Raw genomic sequence first — 22,571 nt, 5'->3', positions numbered from 1 at the left:
TTAGGTGTAGAGATTTTAGTATGTTTATCCTATATTATATGTCTAATATCCACTTATAAGTGAGTATATACCATGTGTGTCTTTCTGTTTCAGGGATACCTCAGTCAGGATGATCTTTTCTAGTTCCCACCATTTGCCTGCAAATTTCATGATTTCCTTATTTTTAATTGCTGAGTAGTATTCCGTTGTGTAAATGTACCACAATATCAATATCCATTCCTCAGTTGAGGGACATCTGTGTCATTTCCAGGTTCTAGCTATTATGGATAAAGCTGCTAAGAACATGGTTGAGCAGATGTCCTTGTTGTATAGTTGAGCATATTTTGGATATATGCCTAGGAGTGCTATAGTTGGATCTTGAGGAAGCACATAATTGTCTGAGAAAGCGCTAGATTAATTTCCAAATTGGTTGTACAAGTTTACATTTCCCACCAGCAATGGAGGAGGGTTCCCCTTTCTCCACATCCTCTCCAGCATGTGTTGTCACTTGAGTTTTTGATCTTAGACATTCTGATAGGTGTAAGGAGAAATATCAGTGTTGTTTTTATTTGCATTTTCTCTAGTGACTAAGGATGTTGAACATTTTTTTAAGTTCTCTGCCATTCAATATTCCAATCTTTGGGCAGAGTTCAGGGAACCTTATGAAAGAAAGGGGAGATAGAAAGACCTGTAGGGGACAGGAGCTCCACAAGGAGAGCAACAGAACCAAAATATCTGGACACAGGGGTCTTTTCTTAGACTGATACTCCAACCATGCATGGAGATAACCTAGAACCCATACACAGATGTAGCCCATGGCATCTCAGTATCCAAATGGGTACCCTAGTAAGGGGAACAGGGACTGTCTCTGACATGAACTCAGTGGCTAGGTCTTTGATCACTTCCCCCCTTAGAGGAAAATTTTCAGGCACCATAAATATTAATTTGTTTTTAGTCAACAATGTCTACATCCTTGGTACATGATAATAGAAAGATATTCAAATAGGATTTGAAAAATTGTGTCTTGTATTAGAAAAACATCGGACTATTTAATGCCATGTACTTTTCGGTTTTCCCTCAGTATTAATGCTGACCTTTGAAATATAAAGAGAATCAATGGACATATTCTTGAGCTCTACAAAACTAATTGGTAACATAACTACTGCTCAGGTGATAACTAACATTATTAAGGATAATTTTGATAAAATATATAACATCAATTTCTAAGAAATCTTGTCTAATGCAATTATTTTGAGTTAGTATAGCCTCATACCAAAATAATTCTGTCAACTTACTGCCCTCAACTCAGACAACAGAATTAGGTAAATAAAGTGAGTACCATAAAAATATATCTAGGCAGGAGGTAACGGTGAACATAGCTCCACTTAGCAGTTTGAAAACAAATGAAATGTAGTTTATTTTTTTATTGTTATCAGATAGTAACAAGTGAAGTAAATTCCTGCTGGGAACAGAACTACTCAAAAAAGGTGTGGTTTTTTTGTTTTTGTTTTTGTTTTTGTTCTGTTTTGTTTTGTTTCAGCTAATTCTTTTCAGCTAATAGTCAAGTTTTTCAGAAAGGGTGTGTGATACACGACATTTTTTAACTTTTTTTAAATTTTTTTTATTAATTACACTTTATTCATTGTGTATCCCCCCATAAGCCCCTCCCTCCTCCCCTCCACATCCCACCCTCCCTCCCCTTTCTGAATGCATGCCCCTCCCCAAGTCCACTGTTAGGGGAGATTCTCCTCTCCTTTCTGAGCTTAGTCTATCAGTTCACATCAAAAGTGGCTGCATTGTCCTCTTCTGTGGCCTGGTAAGGTTGCTCCCCCATCAGGGGAAGGTAATCAAAGAGCAGGCCAATCAGATTATGTCAGAGCCAGTCCCTCTTCCCATTACTAGGTAACCCACTTGGACACTGAACTGCCATGGGCTACATCTGTGAAGGAGTTCTAGGTTATCTCCATGAATAGTCCTTGGTTGGAGTATGAGTCTCTGGGAAGTTCCCTGTGTTCAAATTTTCTTGTTCTGTTGCTCTCCTTGTGGAGTTCCTGTCCTCTCCAGATCTTACTATTTCTCACTTCTTACATAAAATTTCATTCACTCTGCCCAACAATTGGCCATCAGGCTCAGCATCTGCTTTGATAGTCTGCAGGGCAGAGGCTTTCAGATGCCCTTTGTGGTAGGTTCCTAGTTTGTTTCCTAGTTTGTTTCCTATTTACTTTTTCTGGCTTTCAGAGGCCCTCTGTAGCAGGTTCCTAGGTTGTTTCCTGTTTTCTTCTTCTTCTGATGTCCATCCCCTTTGCCTTTCAGGATGGGGATTGAACATTTTAGTTAGGGTCCTCTCTCTTGCTTAGTTTCTTTAGATGCACAGATTTTAGTGGGTTTGTCCTATGTTGTATGTCTATATGAGTGAGTATATACCGTGTGTCTTTTTGCTTCTGGGACAACTCACTCAGGATGATCCTTTCCATGTCCCACCACTTACCTGCAAATTTCATGATTTCCTTATTTTTCATTGCTGAGTAATATTTCATTGTATAGATGTACCACAATTTCTGCATCCATTCTTCAGTTGAGGGGCATCTGGGCTGTTTCCAACTTCTGGCTATTACAAATAAACCTGCTACAAACATGGTTGAGCAAATGTCCTTTTTGTGTACTTGAGCCTCTTTTGGAAATATGCCTAGGAGTGGTATGGCTGGATCTTGAGGAAGCGCTATTCCTAGTTGTCTGAGAAAGCACCAGATTGCTTTCTAGAGTGGTTGTACAAGTTTACATTCCCACCAGCAGTGGAGGAGGGTTCCCCTTTCTCCACAACCTCTCCAGCATGTGTTGTCACTTGAGTTTTTGATCTTGGCCATTCTCATGGGTGTAAGGTGATACACGACATTTTTAAGAGTAGAAAAGAAGTTTCTATATCATTGAGCAATCACAATTTCTCATCTCTAGAGAGAATTTCATTAAAAACTATGGCATACTCCTAATGGTCACTATGGTCTACATTACACACTTATTTTTCTGGGTTGGGGTAGTCAGATATTTAACCAAACATTAAGGGTTTTTCTGTGATAACAGTTTTTGGATAACATCATTTGAAATCAATAGAATGAGGAAAACACTGGTCCCTCTCACTATGCCTACACACTCCGACAGGACTTTATCTGCCCAATATTAGACATAATAAAAGAGGGCTGGACAAAAGGAGGGAACTCTGAATTAATATGTAACACGTGGCATCAATCTTACTCATTTTTTTTGGAGGTAGACTACACATTGTCATTTCTTAGTACTCCGGTCCTGACCTTCAGAACAAACTAGCACAGCCAGCTTTCGGGCCTGGCAGGTTTATACTGGGAGCAGAATATGGATGGGCTTCCCTTGTTTTCGGGCTTTTCAAGTACAAGATCTGTTAGTGCGCACCCTCCTTTATCATATGAGTTAGAAACCCTTGGTAGATTTCACATATACATCCATCTCATATCAACATGTGTAATATATGTGCATTCCATATTAAACATAGGCACATTATATTAAATTTTTATTATTTCTCTAGAATTCATTGCTAACAGGCATTTAGCTATATGCACAGGAAATCAGTCAAGTTGTGTCAGTCAGTGAAATATGTGGGTAATTAAAACTGAGTACTTGTACAAGCTAAAGATTCAGAATCTAGTGTCAATGTAGCTGATAAGATCCTGGGATGTCAGATATATTGAAAATGATACCTCATTTTAAACCCTAAGGTCTACAATTCTATATTATAAGATAGCTTATATATGAATTTTCAAAATCATTTTAAAGTAATAAAAAGCCTTATGTACAGGTTTCTTGATATCACTAACCATTAAAGAAATCCCATGTTTGTTTATCATGATTTTGACAATGTGAAGAATACATCTTTAGATGTTTTCATTCTGGCTCTTATCAGGAATCGGCACACACTGTAGCTAACTCTCAATTTTTTTTTTCTGGTCTTCACAATGTTTTGTGAGAGTTAAACTCTTCTGGTACACAGAATCAAATTCTAACACAGAAGTCCTTATACACCAAAAGAATGGAGCTAAATTTTTTACATGAATTGTTTATTGCCACTTACCTGCCCAGAAGCAGAAACTCTCCTGCTAGACCCAAGCGTCTCATGGCCATCAGCAGACCCCGCACTGTCATGCCTTCGCAGAAACAGGCTACCACCCTGGCCTTAGGCAAGTGACTTCTGAGCTTCTTCAACAGCTTGTCAAAGCTCTGCTCCCCAGCATTGCTGTAGATTTTGTAAGAGTGGGCGATGCAAATGCCTTCCTTGGCTGACATATCTTTGAAAGCCTCCATCCCACTTTCTCCATAGTTGCCTGTATGAGAATTAACATACAAAGAGAGATATTGAAATAAGAGAATTGCATGAATTAGGTACAATAGGAATCTTTTAACTGAGAGGTAGAACATACTGTTTCAGTACATGATTATGTTATGCAGTATTCAAATTGTTATGTCTTTCCTTTTCCTTAAATTTATATATTTTCCTTTTCTGTTGAAAAATTTAACTGTCTTTTCTTCCAGCTTTCAAACTTATCTTATCTTCTTCAGACTAACTATGATAATACCAGTTAAACAGCCTTGCTCCTTTTCTTCCTTTCCCCACTCATCTCAGCCTCTGGTTATTCCCCTTTACCCTTCTACTCTCAATTTCTCTAAAGAGAACATTTCTACATATCTCTTATCATTGAGACCATGTGGTATTTACATTTCAGTACTCAACTGTAATTCACATAATACAATGATTCCTATATCCATACCTGTTGTCACAATAACAGATTCCTTTCCTTCCTAGGTCTTAAGAGTATTCCACTGTGTATAGAAACCAAGTGTTCATCAACGAACTGTTAAGATGTTTCTATTTATTGACAGTGTCTGGTAATTTTTCTTCAGTATGCCAACTTTTCTTCTGTTTTTATATACCCGTACCTTCGTATAATGTATTAGAAAACATTCATCTGCCGTTTTTATTGCATGCTATCTATTTTCCCTTTGAGTCTCATCATTTGATAAGCTCTTCCCACGATGATGGTTCAAATACAGTTTATCCTTCAAGGATGCTGTGCTGGGGTTTGGGTCTGCGTGTACTCATGTTGATATGGTGGAAATTTTAATTGGCCTAGGAGTAAGAACATCACAATTCCTTTTCAGGTGGCTGCTGCTTGTCAGTGGGTAAGGTATGCCAGGACAGACTAGTTTCCACTGCTTATAGGCTAGCTGGGAAAAGTTTGATTTTTACACAGCATCTTGCTTCTTTGCTTGTATATAAATGATTTTCTGTCTTACCCCATAATTTAATAAAAAAGCCAAACATTATCGCTGTGCTATTTAGACTTATTACTTACCCAGAGCACTAGAACTATTTTTCAAAACATTATCTAGCATTATTTATTCTGTTCTGGCAACGCAAAATATATAAGACAATTTTCATTTTTTGCTAAATTACATACATGTAGCTTATTCATAGTATACATACGCGTTTTATATTTACATACTCAATGTATGCACACAAATATAGATACCATATATACTGTATATTATATAGGTGTCATAGAAATATCAGAGCATTATTTTACATAAAATGTCATATGTTAATAATCATGAAATTATTACTTGGTATTCTAAAATGCAAAATGTCCACCATATTCTCAACTGAGATTTAGCATTGTAAAAAGAAAATGAATATGTTTATGAAAAGCATTTAATTTTCATCATATAGAAAATCAAAGAACAGGTAATGAGACTGATAATTCTAAAGTCCATTACAATTTTTGGAGGTAAGTGTAGGATCGCTCTTTTCTTCTTCTTTTGTTTATTTTTGAGATATTTTTCATTTACAACATTTCTTCCTTACAATTTTTCTCTCCACATCCTCCTATAACCTTTCTTCAAATTTATGATCTTTTTACCATCAATAGTTATTGCATGCATATATATTTGTATATGTCTATATATTCCAAAATATAACCTGTTGAGTACATATGTTGCTATTTGTATTTGTGGTTTCAGGGCTGACTGATTTGCACTGGACAAGCATATGGTATACTCTTTCCTGGAGAGGGCCACCTCTTTTGCTCCCAGTTTTTCTCAGTTTCTTGTAGTTCTTTGAATAGGGTTGAGGCATTGTGGATTTTTTTTCCCCAAGGCATTTGGCATCTTTTAAAGTCAATGAAAAGGGAGATTAAGATTGATAGTCATATGTGAAAGGAATCACACCAAGGTTTTTATGTAAGTTATCCCATTGAATTCCCATAATAATATTTTAGGTATTATTAATTTTATATTCCATAGACAAGATAGCCAATCCCTTTAAATCTCAGAGTTATAAATATAAGTAGTACATAAAATTGTGTTCTATGTAGATTCAGAAGTGATGAATTCTCTCTCTTTTCTTCCACAATGGACTCCTTAGAACCTCAAAAATACAATTTAATGGCCCTGGTAGATAGCTATGGAGAATGTAGAAGTATTATTACAAGACAGCTCATTTGTAGAATATGAAAGCATAAACAAGCTTAAGCTCAGGTAGGTGTAGGAGGGGAGGCCGTGTCTTATCTTGAACAGAAAATATCATATGAAAGAGAACTATGAGACATCCAATTGTGGAGCCCTGGAATTACACAGATATAATAGCAAACGAATAAGTGGATAAGTCTTGGCTGCAGCATGGATCTAATTTCTGCTGCCTGTTTGCTCTACCATCACAAAAGTGTTCTGTTCAGATAAGCTGTTCGGATTTTCAGGATGTAATTCTATTTACTCAGAACATATAGTAGAAAAATGCTATCTTGACTCCCAGCCCAAGCACAATGAGAAAACTACAAGGGTTTCTGTTTTCCTTAGCATCAGAAAAATCAAGAAAGCTTTGTTATGGTGGCAGGTGGGCAATCTAGTTATTTTGTAATTAACAAAGTTTAAAGGGTACTTTCTGGAAATGTGCCAAGAGGTCTAAATTATTGGCTTTACACTAATCTGAGTAATTTACTATTCTTTTTCTTCTTAGACAAATTTGCTTCTCAGCTATTTTTCTTGCAATGCTTTGACTTATCATGGAGTCAGTCACACAAATAGCATGAAATTAGGTGTACTGATTGTGATATAAATAAGAGCCAATCATTCATAATTAAGCAATAAAACATACCAGAAAAATGTATTATCTTTAACCTGGTACCCAACAATTTTGTTTTACACTGTCTTTACTTATTATTCAACATGTTATATAGAACAAATTGGATTAGAAAAAAGATATTTGTATGCTTTTCCACTTGGAATAAAATCAACACACTTAAATGTTTTCACTGTGTGTGTATATATATGGGTACATATTCATATGATATATAAACATATTATATAAACATATATACATATATATATTATACATTTAGAATATGTACTAATTAGTTTAGACCAAATCAATTTCACCTGTTGGAGGTAGTGAAGAGAATCCTAGATTCTTTCACTGCTCACCACCAGAACACCACCCCCCAAACAAAAACCATGGAGACTAATAGCAATATTCATGAGTGTTAGACAAAATATTAAGCTTAAAGCAGGGGAAGAAAACTGATTTCTCGAAGGCATGCCAAAACTCTGTTATATGAAAGATAGAGACAGCATAGGCAAAACCTTTCTACCTTCTACTCTGTTTTGTCTCAAATTTACAATCACTCTAAAAGAGCTTAAATATATATTTGACATATTTGTTGGTAATAATAACTTGGCTATGTGTCTCAGCATCTGCTTCAATACCATGCTGGTATTGAATTCAATACCATATGCCATAGGTTCCATTCCTGTTCTGTCTTCTCCCACTTCCAATGTCTATCCTGTTTACTGAGTTAGGCAGAGTGCAGGGAATCTTACAGAGGAAAAGGGAGATAGAAAGACCTGGTGGGGATGGGAGTTCCACAAGGAGACCAACAAAGCAAAATAATCAGGGCCCAGAAGGCCTGCAGATACTGATGAACCAAATAAGGATCATGCATGGGGTTGACCTAGACCCCCTGCTCAAGGACAGCTCAATGTGCATGGGGGTTTACTAATAAAGGGAGCAGGAAGTGTCTCTGACAAGAACTCAGTGGCTGGATCTTTGATCACCTCCCCCTGTGGGGTGTAGCCTTGCCAGGCCACAGAGGAAGACAATGCAGCCAGTCCAGTCCTGATGGGACCTAATAAGCTAGGGTCAGATGGAAGGGGAGAAGGACCTCCCCTATCAGTGGAATCAGGGAGGGGGATAGGGGTAGAAGAGGGAGCGAGGGAGGGTGGGACCAGGAGGAGATAAGGGAGGGGGCTGCAACAGGAATACAGAGTGAATAAATTGTAAAAAGTAATAATAATAATAAATGATCACTTTTAAAATAGCTCTGATTCATTTTTTAATTCAGTTTTTTTTAATCCTTTATAAAGAAGATATGAAACTTTTAAATAGCTCAGGGGGTAAAGGTAATCAGATTGAAGACCTGTGCTTGATCTCCAGAGTGCACATTACAGTAGGAGAGAACAGAGCCCTGAAAGTGGTCCTTTGACAGTGTTCACGCACACTCTAGCACGTGTGTGCACAGCTGTCCACACTGGCTTCCTCACAGATGTGTAAATATAAATGAATTAGTGTAAGATTAAAAGAAGCGTGAGCATCTGCATTTGAAAGAAAGTTTAAAGTGTATATGTGCCCAGCAGTGGTTATAAACTCAATTCTGTAATATTATATAATAATATTAATATAATATATAATAAACTCAATTCTGAAACAATGGGACTGTAAAGAAAATGTCTGAAAAATTGTTGTGTTAGATTATGTTACTTGAAATAGATTCTAAATAACATATAGAAGGAAAAAAAAAACCTAGAAAACAGTCACGGTTCTAATATGAAATCCAGTTATTAAGAAAAATATCTATCATGTAACAGGAACCTAAGAGGTAGCTTTACTTCTGTAACAATGAATCTACAGAAAATTATTTTGCAGGTGGCACAGGAGTTATGAAAATAATTTTTTATTTTTATGAAATAATGTATACTATACACCAAACAAGGAATCAAGCCCAGGAAACATTGTATTGCTGTTGAAACTATGGTGGATATCAAAATCAACAAGTTTGAATTTTTGTTTTGTTTGGTTTTGGTTTTAAAGACAAGGTTTCACTTGGCTGTCCAGGCCTTGCTTTGTAGACCAAGCTGGTCTCAAACTCAGAGCAATCTGCTTTCTTCTGCCTTCCTGAGAGCTGGGATTAAAAGTGTGTGTCACCATGCCTGGCTGCATGACATTTTCTTTTAATCTTAACTTTTGTTCCAATATTTGTAGTTTTGATATTTTCTCCTAATCAAAGGTACTATATTTCAAGTAATTGAGGGACACTTCTGGCATAGAGACAGTGGAAAAGAACCAAACTTAGAAATATGGAATAATTTTTTTAATTCCTTTGTTTTTTAGGTGGAATGCACGAAAAGAATGTGGTGGTTTGACTAAGAATAGCCCCCATAAGCTCACAGATCTGAATGTCTAGTCATCAGGGAATGGCATTACTTTAGGAGGAATTGCAGGTGTGGCCTTGGTAAATGAAGGGTGTCACTAGCCTTGGGTTTTGTGGTGTCAAGAGTCCAAAGTCAGGCCCAGTTTCTTGTTCTTCCTGTTGTCTACTGATGTGGATATTTACCTCTCAGCTACTGCTCCAGCATCTGCCAGCATGCCACCATACCTCCTGTCACGATGTTAATGAACTAAACCCCCAAAACTGTAAACAAGCCCCAATTAAATGCTTTCTTTTAGAATTGTCGTGGTCATGATATCTCTTTATAGCAATAGAACACAGACCAACTATTTATATTTGTGGGATATCCAAGTAAGCGTGGCTTTAGGAACCTAAATAAGGGCATTCTGACTCAGAAAGAAGTATCAGCTGGAGTGTTTATCAGTCCTCACAAGATGGAGAGCAGCAGTAATCTGTGGAAGTGTAAGGCATGATGGGAAGACAATCCTGTATGTTGCCTAATAGAGACTAAAATCCAGGGATTGCTTGAAAAAAAAATACTGCATTAACTGCTGAAACTAAACATGCAATGAACATATTCAATGGTTCAGGTAACACAGAACTCCATAGAAGCGGGCTTGTGTAGTTGGGATTTTAAAAGTCAGACCATACATTGGTCTGACTTTTCTGAGGTATTTGCAGTTGAAGAGGAAGAAGACAGCACAGTCACAGTAAGAATCAGAAATCTAGCAAGTTGGGTTGTTTATTGAGTTCAGAAGGGAACTTCTTCATATCGTAGGGGAGTGATGTAGAACATGAACTCAACACATCATGTTATAGCTCCTGTATCATCATTATCATCATTGCCATGAAGAAGGGTAGCATTTACTTAGAGCTTATGCAATTATCTCATGTAATTATTTAAATACTAACTACTGTACTTTCTACTCCAAGTGTATTAATAGGAAAACTAACTTTAAGAAGCTAGCATGATACAAGGCATAATTTCACGGAATGAGTTGTTGGTGCTGAAAAAATTTGCCAAATCATTTATTGCTACTTAGTAGAAGAGCTGAAATTTCAGCCTCTGACTTTAAAATGCCCAAACTTGTTTTCTTTCTTTTTTTTAATTTTTTTTCACGAACCATTCATTATATATACAGATTGAAGCCTCCTCCCTCAACTCTTCCCAACTGCACACTCCCTTCCTCCTCCCCCAGCTCCTTCCCCTAGTCCACTAAAAGGAGGAGTTCTCCTCCTTTAAAATCTGCCCATAGCTTATCAAATCTTATCAGGACTGCCTGGATTCTCTTCCTCTGTGGCCAGAGAAGGCCACATCACTAGGGGCGAGTGATCAAAGAACAGGCAACATTTGGCAACTCCTAAGTCAGACACCAGGATGGTAGAACACATTTCTACCCACAATTAAATGTTTTCTTTGAAATGAATTTCTTTACAAACATGTTACTTATTAAATAACTATTGTGCCCAGTTTCCAGATAAGTAGAGTATGTATGATTTGGCACTTAATGATTCAATCACACCACTCTTAAGAAGCACAGAAGATGGGGAGCAGGATTGCAGGAGCCAGAGAGGACTAGGACACCAAGAGAACACAGCCTGCAAAATCAGTTAAGTCAGGCACAGAGGATCTCACAGAGCAGCGAGCACAGAGCCTGCATGCATCTGTGAAAGCCCTTTGCATATGTGCTGGGGTTATTTGGCTTGGGGTTTCTGTTGGACTCCTACCAAAGGTAGAGGGGGTATCTCTGACTCTTTTGTCTGCTTGTGGGACCTTTTTCCTCCTACTGTGTTGCCTCATCTAGCCTTGAACTGAGGGTTTATGCATAGACTTATCACATCTTGTTGTGTCATTTTGGGTTGATATAACTGCAAGGCCTACTCTTTTCTGAAGGAAAGGAAAAGTAGTAAATTTAGGAGCAAGAAGTAAGTGGAACCTGGAGTCAGGATATATTGTATGAAGAAGAATAAATGTAAAAAGAAAATCAATATTTAATTCTAAGTACCTTCCTGCAAAATATTCTATGCTGAGTTATATCTCCACATAGACAATGTTTTGTCTAATAAGAGGAGGCTTTTGGAAAACGCTGCTTCATCACGTAAAGCTGGCTTCCTAATGACATCATTGATAGGCCGGAAGGGACATGTAGGTTTTGAAACTAGGACTTCTGTAGTGTTTATGTTTCAGTAGCTGTGTTAATGTTGTTTAAGTTTAGATATGCACCTTAAGAGAATACTACCTGTTTTTAAAAATGTATTTTGGAGACTTTCTCTCATTTTCCCCCCTCTGGCTTCTCCTCCTAGAGAAAAATAAAATGCTGAGACAGACACTGTGACCCAGATTCTCATTCCAGCCAGCCGTACAGAATTCAGCTTCCTTTGGCTTTCCTCGTAGGCTGTCAGTTTTGGAGCTGAAGGCTGTACTGCCTGTCTCATTAGGAGTGATTCTATTTGAATAGAAGGGAAAACCTCCATGTGGGACTGTGTGTCAATGGGTCGAATGGACCTGGGAGGCGTTCACTTTGCTTCTTTTTTGGCTCATTAGTCATCTCTACTCCTTGATTCTAAGTGGATCTAATAACAGTGCAGAAGTTGTTCTGTGTCAGCTGAAGGTGGAAATTCCTTCACAATACAGAGAAAGTTTTGCAAGCTCGACAACCTTTATTGAAAAGAAGTCCGTTCTTTGACAGCAGCAACGTGGCCTGGTACCTCCTTGGATTTAGACTTGTTTTGTGTAGATTAGTGATTTTTAGATTTCCTCAAGACTCAACTCTCCCCCACAACATGGAGGAGAATAGGGAATCACTTTGGGTTTGGGAATAAGCAAAATAAAGTAGGTTCCATAGCTGTTTACTTGCTGTCAGACTGATTTTTACAAGGAATGAGTAGCAAGTACCCATCCTTTGTTGGAGCCATGACTTTGTTGCTTCTCATCTAGAGTTCAGACCTGTCTTGTCTACTGTGGTAGGCTCTGAGCACATGTGACCACTAAGAATTTGACATACGTGTGTGTGTGTATATATATATATATATATATATGTGTGTGTGTGTGTGTGTGTGTGTGTGTGTGTTTGTCAAACCACATTCTGTAAGTTAAACAATACAATAGATATCATAGAAATATGAAGGAAAAAGTAAGGTGTCACATCAATATTTTACAATGTTGATGACGTTCCAAAATGAGAAAAAATATAACAATGATCAAATTAGATATACGCTTAAACTAATACTACCAATTTATTCCCACTTGGCTTAAGCTATTTACATGGCTAGCTTATATTTCGATCACAGAATTGAACTTTATATACATAACTTAACATTCTAATTTTTCAGGGCAGAATCAAAACTCTTCAGAGCACTAAACCATCTGAGCTTCCTAAGATCAAGTGTCTACTCTTTCTCCTTACCCTCATGCCTACCATTATTTTGCGTACGGAACATTACCGCCCTAATGATAACAACAGGCAAAACAACAAATGCATATGATATTTCTAAACTAAAGACTGTATTATTCTGACTAAATACCCTAAGACACGGCCCTAGGTTTTCCTCAACAACAGGCCTTACCATGGAGAAACTTTAGAGATTTGCAGCAGAGCAAGCCATGGGTTGATGTGTTTACAGAACAATTAACTGTGTACAGCATGTTTTCAGACATCTCAGATTGCACATGGTTATCTTTCTCTGAGGTATTTTTCTATGTGCGTATTCCCTTTGCTCTCAAGACATGGTTGATATGGATACAATTCTCTAATTCATTATTTCCAAATAAGTCAGCTTCCCCACACTCACTCCAAGTCTACAGGATTGTTTTCATGTCATATTCTAATTATTTATTTGACCTTCTAAGAGAATGTATGCTAATTGGAATAAAGGGTCGCAGTTCAGTTACGCCGTAATCAACAGAGCTCTGGTATGTAAATGTTTATTCAAGTAAATAGGTTTTAGAATATAAACATTAAATTTTCACCAGTCAATTGCTATTCCATAGCAACCATAATCCAAAAGGATGGATCCTGGCTAAGATATTATTGACAGCACAACTTATAAGTGCCTTGGACAGAGTAAGGAGTAATTTGTTAACTTACAGTCTTTTTATTTTCTAACATCTTTAGACAAGCAGTTTGTGTGTGTTTGTGTGTGTCTGTGTGTGCAACATGGACTTTTAAAACATCCACAGAGAGTGAGAATTTAGAGTTTCCTTCATTAACCTTTCATTGGCCACCCTTTTCCATGTCTTTTACAGTCTAATTCCAGCTTTTCTAATTTCAACAGTATACACAGAACCTCGTGAATAATTCCGAACTTAACGTCATTTTATAAATGGGCTTATGTAAAATATGATAGTCTATGCTGACTTTACTTGAAAAATGCCTAGTGACATAAAATAGAAAAAGACATTTGTTGTTGAGTTTGTACAGCCTTGAAATTTACATCACCACTTTATCTGTTTGCTCTGTTAATATTTCTTGGACTTAATAGAAAGTACTAATTGCTCTCCTGCCATACTTTGCCCTTTACAGTAACTGTTACATTCTCAGTGCTCTGGTTACTTTTTGCTATATAAAACTTCAGTTTTTGAGATGTATATCAAATCTAGGCAGATCAAACCTTGCAAATCACTTATACCAGCATTTTTTCTTTACAGCATAAATTACCTAGAATATCATACTCTTCCTCTCTTTTATTTCTGTTTATATTTTAATGCTGGAATCAAACCCTGGGTCTTGTATGTGCCAGGCAAATCACTGAGCTATATCCCCAGCAGGGCATCTATCCTAAGGTTGCCTTAGGATAGATGCCTTCCAGCCTCTGCCTGGAGCTGGAATAATTGTGACTTTAGCATTCCTCTGGAAGGAGTCCCACTTTCAAAAATTAATGTCTTGACTCCTGGTTCTCTTACTCATAAATGTCACTAAAATTTTCACCACATATGAAAATGGGAGAAAGTGGGTGGAAGAAAGCTGATTCACCACATCCCTTACATGGATTATTCCATAAGCCCTAGTTCCAAAGCTTTAAAACAAATGGTCTCTAATACAATGGTAAGTATTTAGTAAAATTAATCATATGGAAAGTTTACAGATAAAGATTTCAGTGGGATCAAAAGGAACATTAACCTTTGATGTTGGAATTCTAGAAGCTGAGAAAAATACATTTCCATTTTTTAAATCATTCAGACTGTGTGTTTGTGTCATGGTAGTGCAAGCTCACTAACATAGCCTTTTCCTAAACTAATGTTTCTGTCACATAAATCCTTACGTAAGATGAAATTAGTAGACTTGCAGTATCAGAAGGATTTCATATATATATGAAAGAATAAACTTAAGCTACGTAAACTAAATTTGATTCTTTTCCCTGTAAAAATTTTTATTAATTTATTCACTTTACATCCTGATGGCAACCTCCTCCCTCGTCTCCTCTGTTCCCACCATCCTTCCCTCTTCCCTCTTTCCCTGTATCCTCATGAGGATTTGCACTTGAAATTCTCTAAGTGCTTGACACTCAAAAAGTAATTTAAATGCTTCTGAGTTTCGGTTTCTTAAATCTAGTTGTGTCTGGCACACGGTAGCTACCCAACAAATAGCTTCTTCTTGTCTCCTTTCTCATTTCTTCTTTACAATTTATTACTTTACAGTGAGACTTTAAGGATTGGATCCCAAGTTAGAATAAGTTTGACTATCATTTATATTATGAAATCTATACTTAAACTGTGGATCTCTACCAACTAAGTTGAGTGTTTAAGAAGTTATCTAATCTGCTAAGGCTTTTCTTTCTCATCATAAAATGCTACTGTATTAGTTGAGGATTAAAAAAAATGCATGGGGAATACTTAAAACAGTATCTGACAGATTTTTCTAAAGACATAAAATAGTTTTTGTTTTAGTCACAAATTTCTTTGTTTTTCTATTATAGCCTTATTAGATCTTGGTGGTTACATATGTGAGCGACCAACGCCTTCTAAAAAAACTCTGCCCGTGTTGTTGGCCATATCCTCAAGGCCTCAGGTAACGCATGGCAAATGTTAACTCAACTGTAGCCATTCTTCTCATAAACTTAAAACTAAAACTGTCCTGATGGTGTGATTTCTGAGTATTCCTTCATGTTGCCACAAATTATGCATATTTTTATGATTTTTACAAACACAACCCTTATTGCTGTTGCTCTGTTGGCAAATTAGAACACACATAACCTTTGTCATCGGGGAACCTAATAGTTAAAATATGTTAATTGGATTCACCCAGTGTTTTAATAAAATCACTCATGGTCCAATTCCCCTGTCCTCATTTTGCTGTTGATGAAATCCCCAGATAGTACAATAAGGTTGGTCTTATCACTCTGTAGAACTAATGTCTGCCGTTTCCCACACTCCATTCCTTTAATCACACCTCTGGGATACTAGAATGCATTAAGCCCCTTGAGATTACCTAACACACAGGAATAGCAAGTGAGTCTCTGAAGCATGTTGTGGCTGTCACAGTGGCTTATTTTCTCTCTTTTACCCAAATATCACTAAGTCTACCCAAGCCTCCTGGGGCACTCTCAATGAGCGGAATCCTTGAAATGAAATTGTTAGTTAGTCCTGACTTCAGAATGCGTAGGACGCACTAGTTTCAGGAAATTCCCAAGGACTTGGAACTGTGTTGGGTTGTGAGAAAACAAGGAAATAGTCACTGTCATATTTAATTGAGTTTAATAGTTCATTCTTGCTACAGGCACGGTGATGCCCAGTTTCTCAGAAGTCTCTCAGTTATTTCCATTTTATGCATAGTTGCTTTTCCTGTCTGTAAGGCCCTGTGTCCCTGTTATTTAATTAATACTTTGTAAGATATTAATTTAAAAAATCATTCTTTCTAAGGGTATAGACATTCATATATATCAGTTAGTACTTGCTATTATATGCATTTCCATTATACTGGACATCTTTGCCCTGGCCTCAGTGTTTTAAAGTATTCATTGGTCAATTTAAATTCCAAAAAATATATAATATCTTTTGCTCTCTTTAAAGTCACTCATTTTCATCAAAACTTGGAGCAGAATTTAGAGAATCAGCTGTTATTCCTGCCCCATGATAAAAAGAAAAATAACAACTTCCTGGAAAACAAAAGTTGCTGAGAGATAGTGATGAAGTCTCTGATGTTATCAGGACACTGATTAAATTGTTAGTTGCCACAACTATATCTCAGACACTCATGATTATGTAAAAAAAAAAAATTCCTACTTTCTTTGACATTTATTTCTATACTACACCGATGTTATCTTTTTGCTCCAGAGAAGAGACAAAATAGAAGAAAAGACAATTCCACAGACACATTAGAATTTCAATTAGGCCACAAAAGACAAAAGAAAGCAGTTCTTCAAGATGAGATGGAACTCGAGACAAGGTACTGAACCTTATACTGAAGAATGGGAAGAGATAATTGGTATAGATTAGCATTGTGGGTATAATCAATTTTAAAATCACAGGATCGTATGAGTGAACTGTGCCCAAAACAACTAAACCACAAAAGCCATTCAAAAACAGAGGAGAGTTGCATGCTACTCTTATAAGCAGATAATAGTCATTACTTCTAAAGAATGAATGTTACAGAATGAAAATATTACTTTATTTAGAAATGTTTTTGGCTCAATGTGATGCTGCACGTATTTATTACCAGCACTCAGGAGGTAAAAGCAGGCAGATCTCTGTAAGCAAAAGGTCAGCTTCGTCTAGAGTTCCAAGCCACCTCAGGCTGGAAAGTGAAACCCTATATCAAAACATGTAAGCAAATTCACTACAAAAACAAAGAATTCAGTGGGTCTGGGTTGCGGTTCAGTGGTCTGGTGTTTGCTCTTAAGAAGGTGGGTATCAGTTCAGTTCACAGTGCAGGGAATTGGGGCAATGGTCTTAAAGTAACAAGAGACAGGAATCCAGTAAGAAAGATCCTGGAAGAGGCTACTGTAACTGATACAAGCACTTTGGAAGTCAATCTGGCGCTTTCTCAGACAATTAGGAATAGCGCTTCCTCAAGACCCAGCTATACCACTGCTAGGTATAGACCCAAAATTTGCTCAAGTACACAACAAGGACATTTGCTCAACCATGTTTGTAGCAGCTTTATTTGTAATAGTCAGAACCTGGAAACAACCCAGATGTCCATCAACGGAGGCATGGATACAGAAATTGTGGTATTTTTCATAATGGAATACTACTCAGCAATCAAAAACGAGGAAATCATGAAATTTGCAGGCAAATGGTGGGATCTAGAAAAGATCATTCTGAGTGAAGTATCCCAGAAGGAGAAAGACAAACTTACTTATACAGACCTACAAGATATGATAAACATACTAAAATCTGTACACCTAAAGAAGATAAACAAGAAATAGGACCCAGGGTAAGATGATCAATCCTCACTTAGAAAGACAAATGGGATGTGCATTGGACGTATGACAGGAGTCTACTGCAGAAGGCATCTGAAAGACGCTACCTAGCAGTGTTTCAAAACAGATACTAAGACTCATAACCAAACCTTCTGCAGAGTGCAGGGAATCATATGAAAGAAGGGGAGTTAGTATGATGTGGAAAGGATAGGAACTCCACAAGGACCAAATATATCTGGGCACAGGGTCTTTTCTGAGACTGACACTCCACCAAGGACCATGTATGGATATAACCTAGAACCTCTGCTCGGATGTAGCCCGTGGTAGCTCAGTACCCAATTGGTTTCCCATAGTAAGGGGAACAGGGACCATTTCTGACAGGAACTCAATGGATGGCTCTTCAACCTCCCCATTCCCCAAGGGATGAGCAGTCCTGCTAAGCCACAGAGGAGGACTTTGCAGCCAGTCCTGAAGATACCTGATAAAACAGGGTCAGGTGAAAGGGGAGGAGGTCCTCCCCAATCAGTGGACTTGGAAAGGGGCAGGGAGAAGATGAGGGAGGGAGGGTGGGAATGGGAGGAAATGAGGGAGCGGAATACAGCTGAGATACAGAGTTAATGAAATGTAACTAATAATAAAAAAATAAATTAAATAAAAAAAGAAATTCAGTTCTAAGGTAACAGAATTCTTTCTTTCTCCCTCTCTATGTTTCTCCATTATCCCTCTTCCTCTCCTTCTCACTCCCACACTCTCTTCACCCAAGCTACCTTGTGGTACTAGAATTGTTACAAAAAAAAATCTTCTTCTGATGTGCATTTTCAGTGAAACGGATGTTTAAATAGGACAGAGATCGCATAAATAGAGTAGAGAGGACCAGTTGAAGCTGTCACCATAGTTTCCATTTTGACAGACCAACTAACAGATGGTATGGTTGAGAAGCGGAGCTGGTGTTTGGCAGGAAAAATGTCTGTTTCAGCATGGACACATGGCTTAACACTAGGAATCTGCATCATGATGTTTTAGATTCAAATGTTAATCAAATACCAGAGCTCTAAACAGCCTGAGCAGCAGAGGTAGTACAGTTGTCAGAAAGATTAAAAAAAGAAAAAAAATCCATGAAACTGAGTAGAAACAAGCCTAGGAACCTAGGCCAAAGTGCCACTTAGAGAAACAAATGATTTAATTTTAGAGAGTCTGGTAATAATTATTAATGTAAAACAGTAGTAATTTAAAAGAAGTATTGATAATATCTAAAATTACTGGGAGTCATATTTTCCCTAAAATATGTGTGTATGTGCATGACTATGTACATGCTTTGGCACAAATATCAATGTTAAAGGACAACTTTCAGGACTTGGTTCTTGCTTCTACCTTGTTGAGCAGGGTCTTTCTTGTTTCTGACACTATGCTACATACTCCACAAGCTTCCCTATGAGCCCCCTGTCTGTGTTTCCCATCTTGCTTATAGGAGTTCTAGTACAATAGATGCATGTCACATCTGGCGTTTCATGTGGGTCCCAGGGATCCAACTCTGGCTTGTGTGGGTGCACTTTTACCCACTGAATGTCTCCAACCTTGATTCATCATTAAACACATCCTCAATACATACCTTGATGATATTAACATTGTGTATTTTCTCATTTCCCATATGAACAAGCAGAAGCAAGGAGATTAAATAACTAACCCATTTCCAATACCTCAGACGGGAATGGTAGTAACTTGTGCTTCCTACTAAATGGAAGAAGATGGTTACAATAAGTGAGAGATGTAGAAATGGACTTTGACGTGAATCTAAGGTGGGGGTGAAAGCCAAGATGGACAGGTGCCCTAGAGCAATCGATGCCTATGTGAAAAGAAAGCTGAGTGGGACTAAAGAGACACCATGAAGCACGGTTATCAGTGCTGTCAGCAAAGACATTTCAATAGACTCAGCATCTAGCAGGCTCCAGAGCAGAAATCCAAATTTTGGAGGGCAGTAAAATATTACAGCAAGTTCTAGAACATCAGCTGGTCTAAATCAGGTAAATCAAGATTATGAAGTTTAAAAGATATCCGTAATTTAATCAAGGTCAGAAATCTATAAATGTTAGGAATCAAAGCTATATTACTGAACATTTTAAGCATTTTTTTTCTATCATGTCACCCAGATACTTACAAATCCAAATATCAGTATGCCATTTAAAAAGAATAAATCTTCAAATTGTACAAAAAAAGAGACACTAAGAAGGAAGCAATGGCTTAGTACACCTGGAAGTCTCTGCGATAATATTAAGAACTGTGTTTCAGAAGATTCCACATAAGCATGTATGCCAAGAGTAATCATAAATAAACTTACTAGCTGAGAAACAAAAGCATATCAAAATAGAGAAAAAGTGTCCTAACAGAATGTCCACATTGTAATCAGGTAAACTCGGTAATTCAAAAATTCTAAACCTAAGATATAATGCAATTCAAGAACTTCTGTTGTATTTTATTGGCTTGTATCTTCAAATGGGTTACTGTCATAATAGCATAAGGTGGTTTGATGTTTTATTTCTCTTTTAAGACTTTTATAATTTAAAAGAAAGATCGTTTTGGCATAGATCAAAATAATTTTACATTTTAATTATATTATTAATAGTATAAAAGTAAAAGAGATAATGTAAAATATTTTAAGCAAATTAGGTCTATCTTTATGAGAGAAGCATGATATTACAGTGCTTTAATTTTTCCATTAAAGATGATTTCTTACTCAAATATGTAAAAGCCTAATAAAGGACAGAAATGTTTTTCTAGAATGTTAAAATAGGAAAAGAGAATGAAGGAACACGTTCTACAGTTTATAGAAATTCTTTCTTTATTTTTTTCATTAACTCTTTAAACATATTTGAACTCAGAATTTTTTTGGAATTTTTTGTTTTAATGGCATGAATTCAAATATATTGGATTATGAATATATTGAGATATATTTAGCAAAATAGCTTTTAACCGAATTTGACATATATTGATATAGATTTTCATAAGTAGGCTCTTACATATTTTGAGCTATCAATAAATATAACAGACAAAAATGTAGTTAATATTGAACATGAGCAATATACTAGGATGTCAGTACGGAGGTGAGTTACCATGATAATGTAATGGGATTTTTAGCTACTGACAAAACCAGAAGTTCTGTATAAATCACGGTGGCTTTCTAAACATACTAATAAAAACCGAATTCATGATTTTTGTTAATTTTATACACAGAGCTTTAAAAGCTAGGTAGCCCGCAGAGAGTCTTAAGTAGACTAAAATGTAAAAACAAACAAACAAACACAACAAAAATAGTATAACTCTCTTTTCTTCACATGAACTTCGAAAAAATAAATGGCAGATGACTATCAGGGAAAAGGATGCTGAGCTTTCACATTTCTAACCACCCTTCATCAGTGTGTACTGATGGGTTTCTCTTGTTGTTGAGGATTATTCCCCTCCAAGCAAAGCTACAGCGTTGATACCAACTAAAGATGATTTGACCTTTTTAATTCTCTGTGACTATCTCTATTTACATCAAATGTTTCTGTTTCTCAACTACAACCCTTGTTAATAGCTATATAAATTTCAGTTTTCTTTGCCTGTTTATCCTATATATCCTTGATTATTTTTAGGTTTTGTGTGTATATGTATGCATGTGCGTACACACCAACTCATTTATGCATGCAGGTGTGAAGGCCTGAGGCTGATGTTGGTTGTCTTTCTCTATTACTCTCCACGTTATCTTTTGAGACAGGGTCTTGCACTGAACCTGGGGCTCACAGATTCAGCTGGTCTGTCTGAGAAAGAAAAAGAATACACAGGACTCAGTGTGTGAAAGAAATTCTTGTTATAAAGTTACACTCATCTAGTCAGTATTTGTGAAAGTGCAGAACCAGAAGTCAATGGAAAGGTTAGTCAAGAACTGACATGAAGAGTAGTAAATTGATTTTGATACAGCATCTGAGAAAATTAAAGGAGGGTTTGATTTTGTAAGTAATTCTAGGACAGTTAAGTATCTACATGCAAAAAAAAAAAAAAACAAGCAACAAAAATAGACTCAAGATTTGTATTTATACATTTGTACACACATAGTTTTATGCAGACACACAGAGAGATGTATATATGTACACACACATACATATATATACATATGTATGTATATGATGTATATGCATATGTATATGTATACAAAGAAAGGGAAGCTATCAATTTGAGAGTGGGGAACATGGGGCGTGTTGGAAGTATGATACCTAACAGGGTATGGAGGGAGAAAAGAGATAGTATAAAGTGTCATATTTCTATTTTAGTTAAAAATGTATTTTAGAAAACTAACCTGGAGGATGCAGGACCTCCACAAGAAGATACCTGGGTTCAGGGGGTCCTGAAGGGACCAATACTCCAACCAAGGACCATGAATGGATAGGACATAGAACCGCTGTTCAAAGAAAGCCCATTGGCTGTTTAGTCTCCAAATAGGTTCCCTAGTAAGGGGAACAGGGACTGTTTCTGACATGAACTCAGTGGCTGGCTCTCTGATCACCTCCCCTTGTGGGGAGTAGCCTTGCCAGGCCACACAGGAAGATGATGCAGCCGGCCTTGATGAGACCTGATAAGCTACAGTGAGATAGAAGGGAAAAGGTCCTCCCCTATTGGAGGACTAGGGAAAGAGCATAAGGGGAGAAGAGAGAGGGTGGGTGGGCCTGGGAGGAGATG

General features: G+C 37.0%; 1 protein-coding gene across 4 annotated transcripts in view; it reads right to left on the bottom strand.

The window, feature by feature from the left end:
- Grm5 (glutamate metabotropic receptor 5) overlaps positions 1–22,571 on the bottom strand; it is a 511,509-nt gene that overhangs the window by 293,240 nt on the left and 195,698 nt on the right. For all 4 annotated transcript variants that reach the window (XM_060367492.1, XM_060367491.1, XM_060367493.1 and 1 more), the window contains one exon: positions 4,079–4,328. In XM_060367492.1, the coding sequence (XP_060223475.1) occupies positions 4,079–4,328 (250 nt within the window). The remainder of the gene's footprint in view (positions 1–4,078; positions 4,329–22,571) is intronic.

This window comes from Meriones unguiculatus, chromosome 14 (assembly GCF_030254825.1).
Source record: "Meriones unguiculatus strain TT.TT164.6M chromosome 14, Bangor_MerUng_6.1, whole genome shotgun sequence".
Taxonomy (NCBI): Eukaryota; Metazoa; Chordata; class Mammalia; order Rodentia; family Muridae; genus Meriones; species Meriones unguiculatus.
This window is presented reverse-complemented; position numbering and strand designations above follow the sequence as displayed.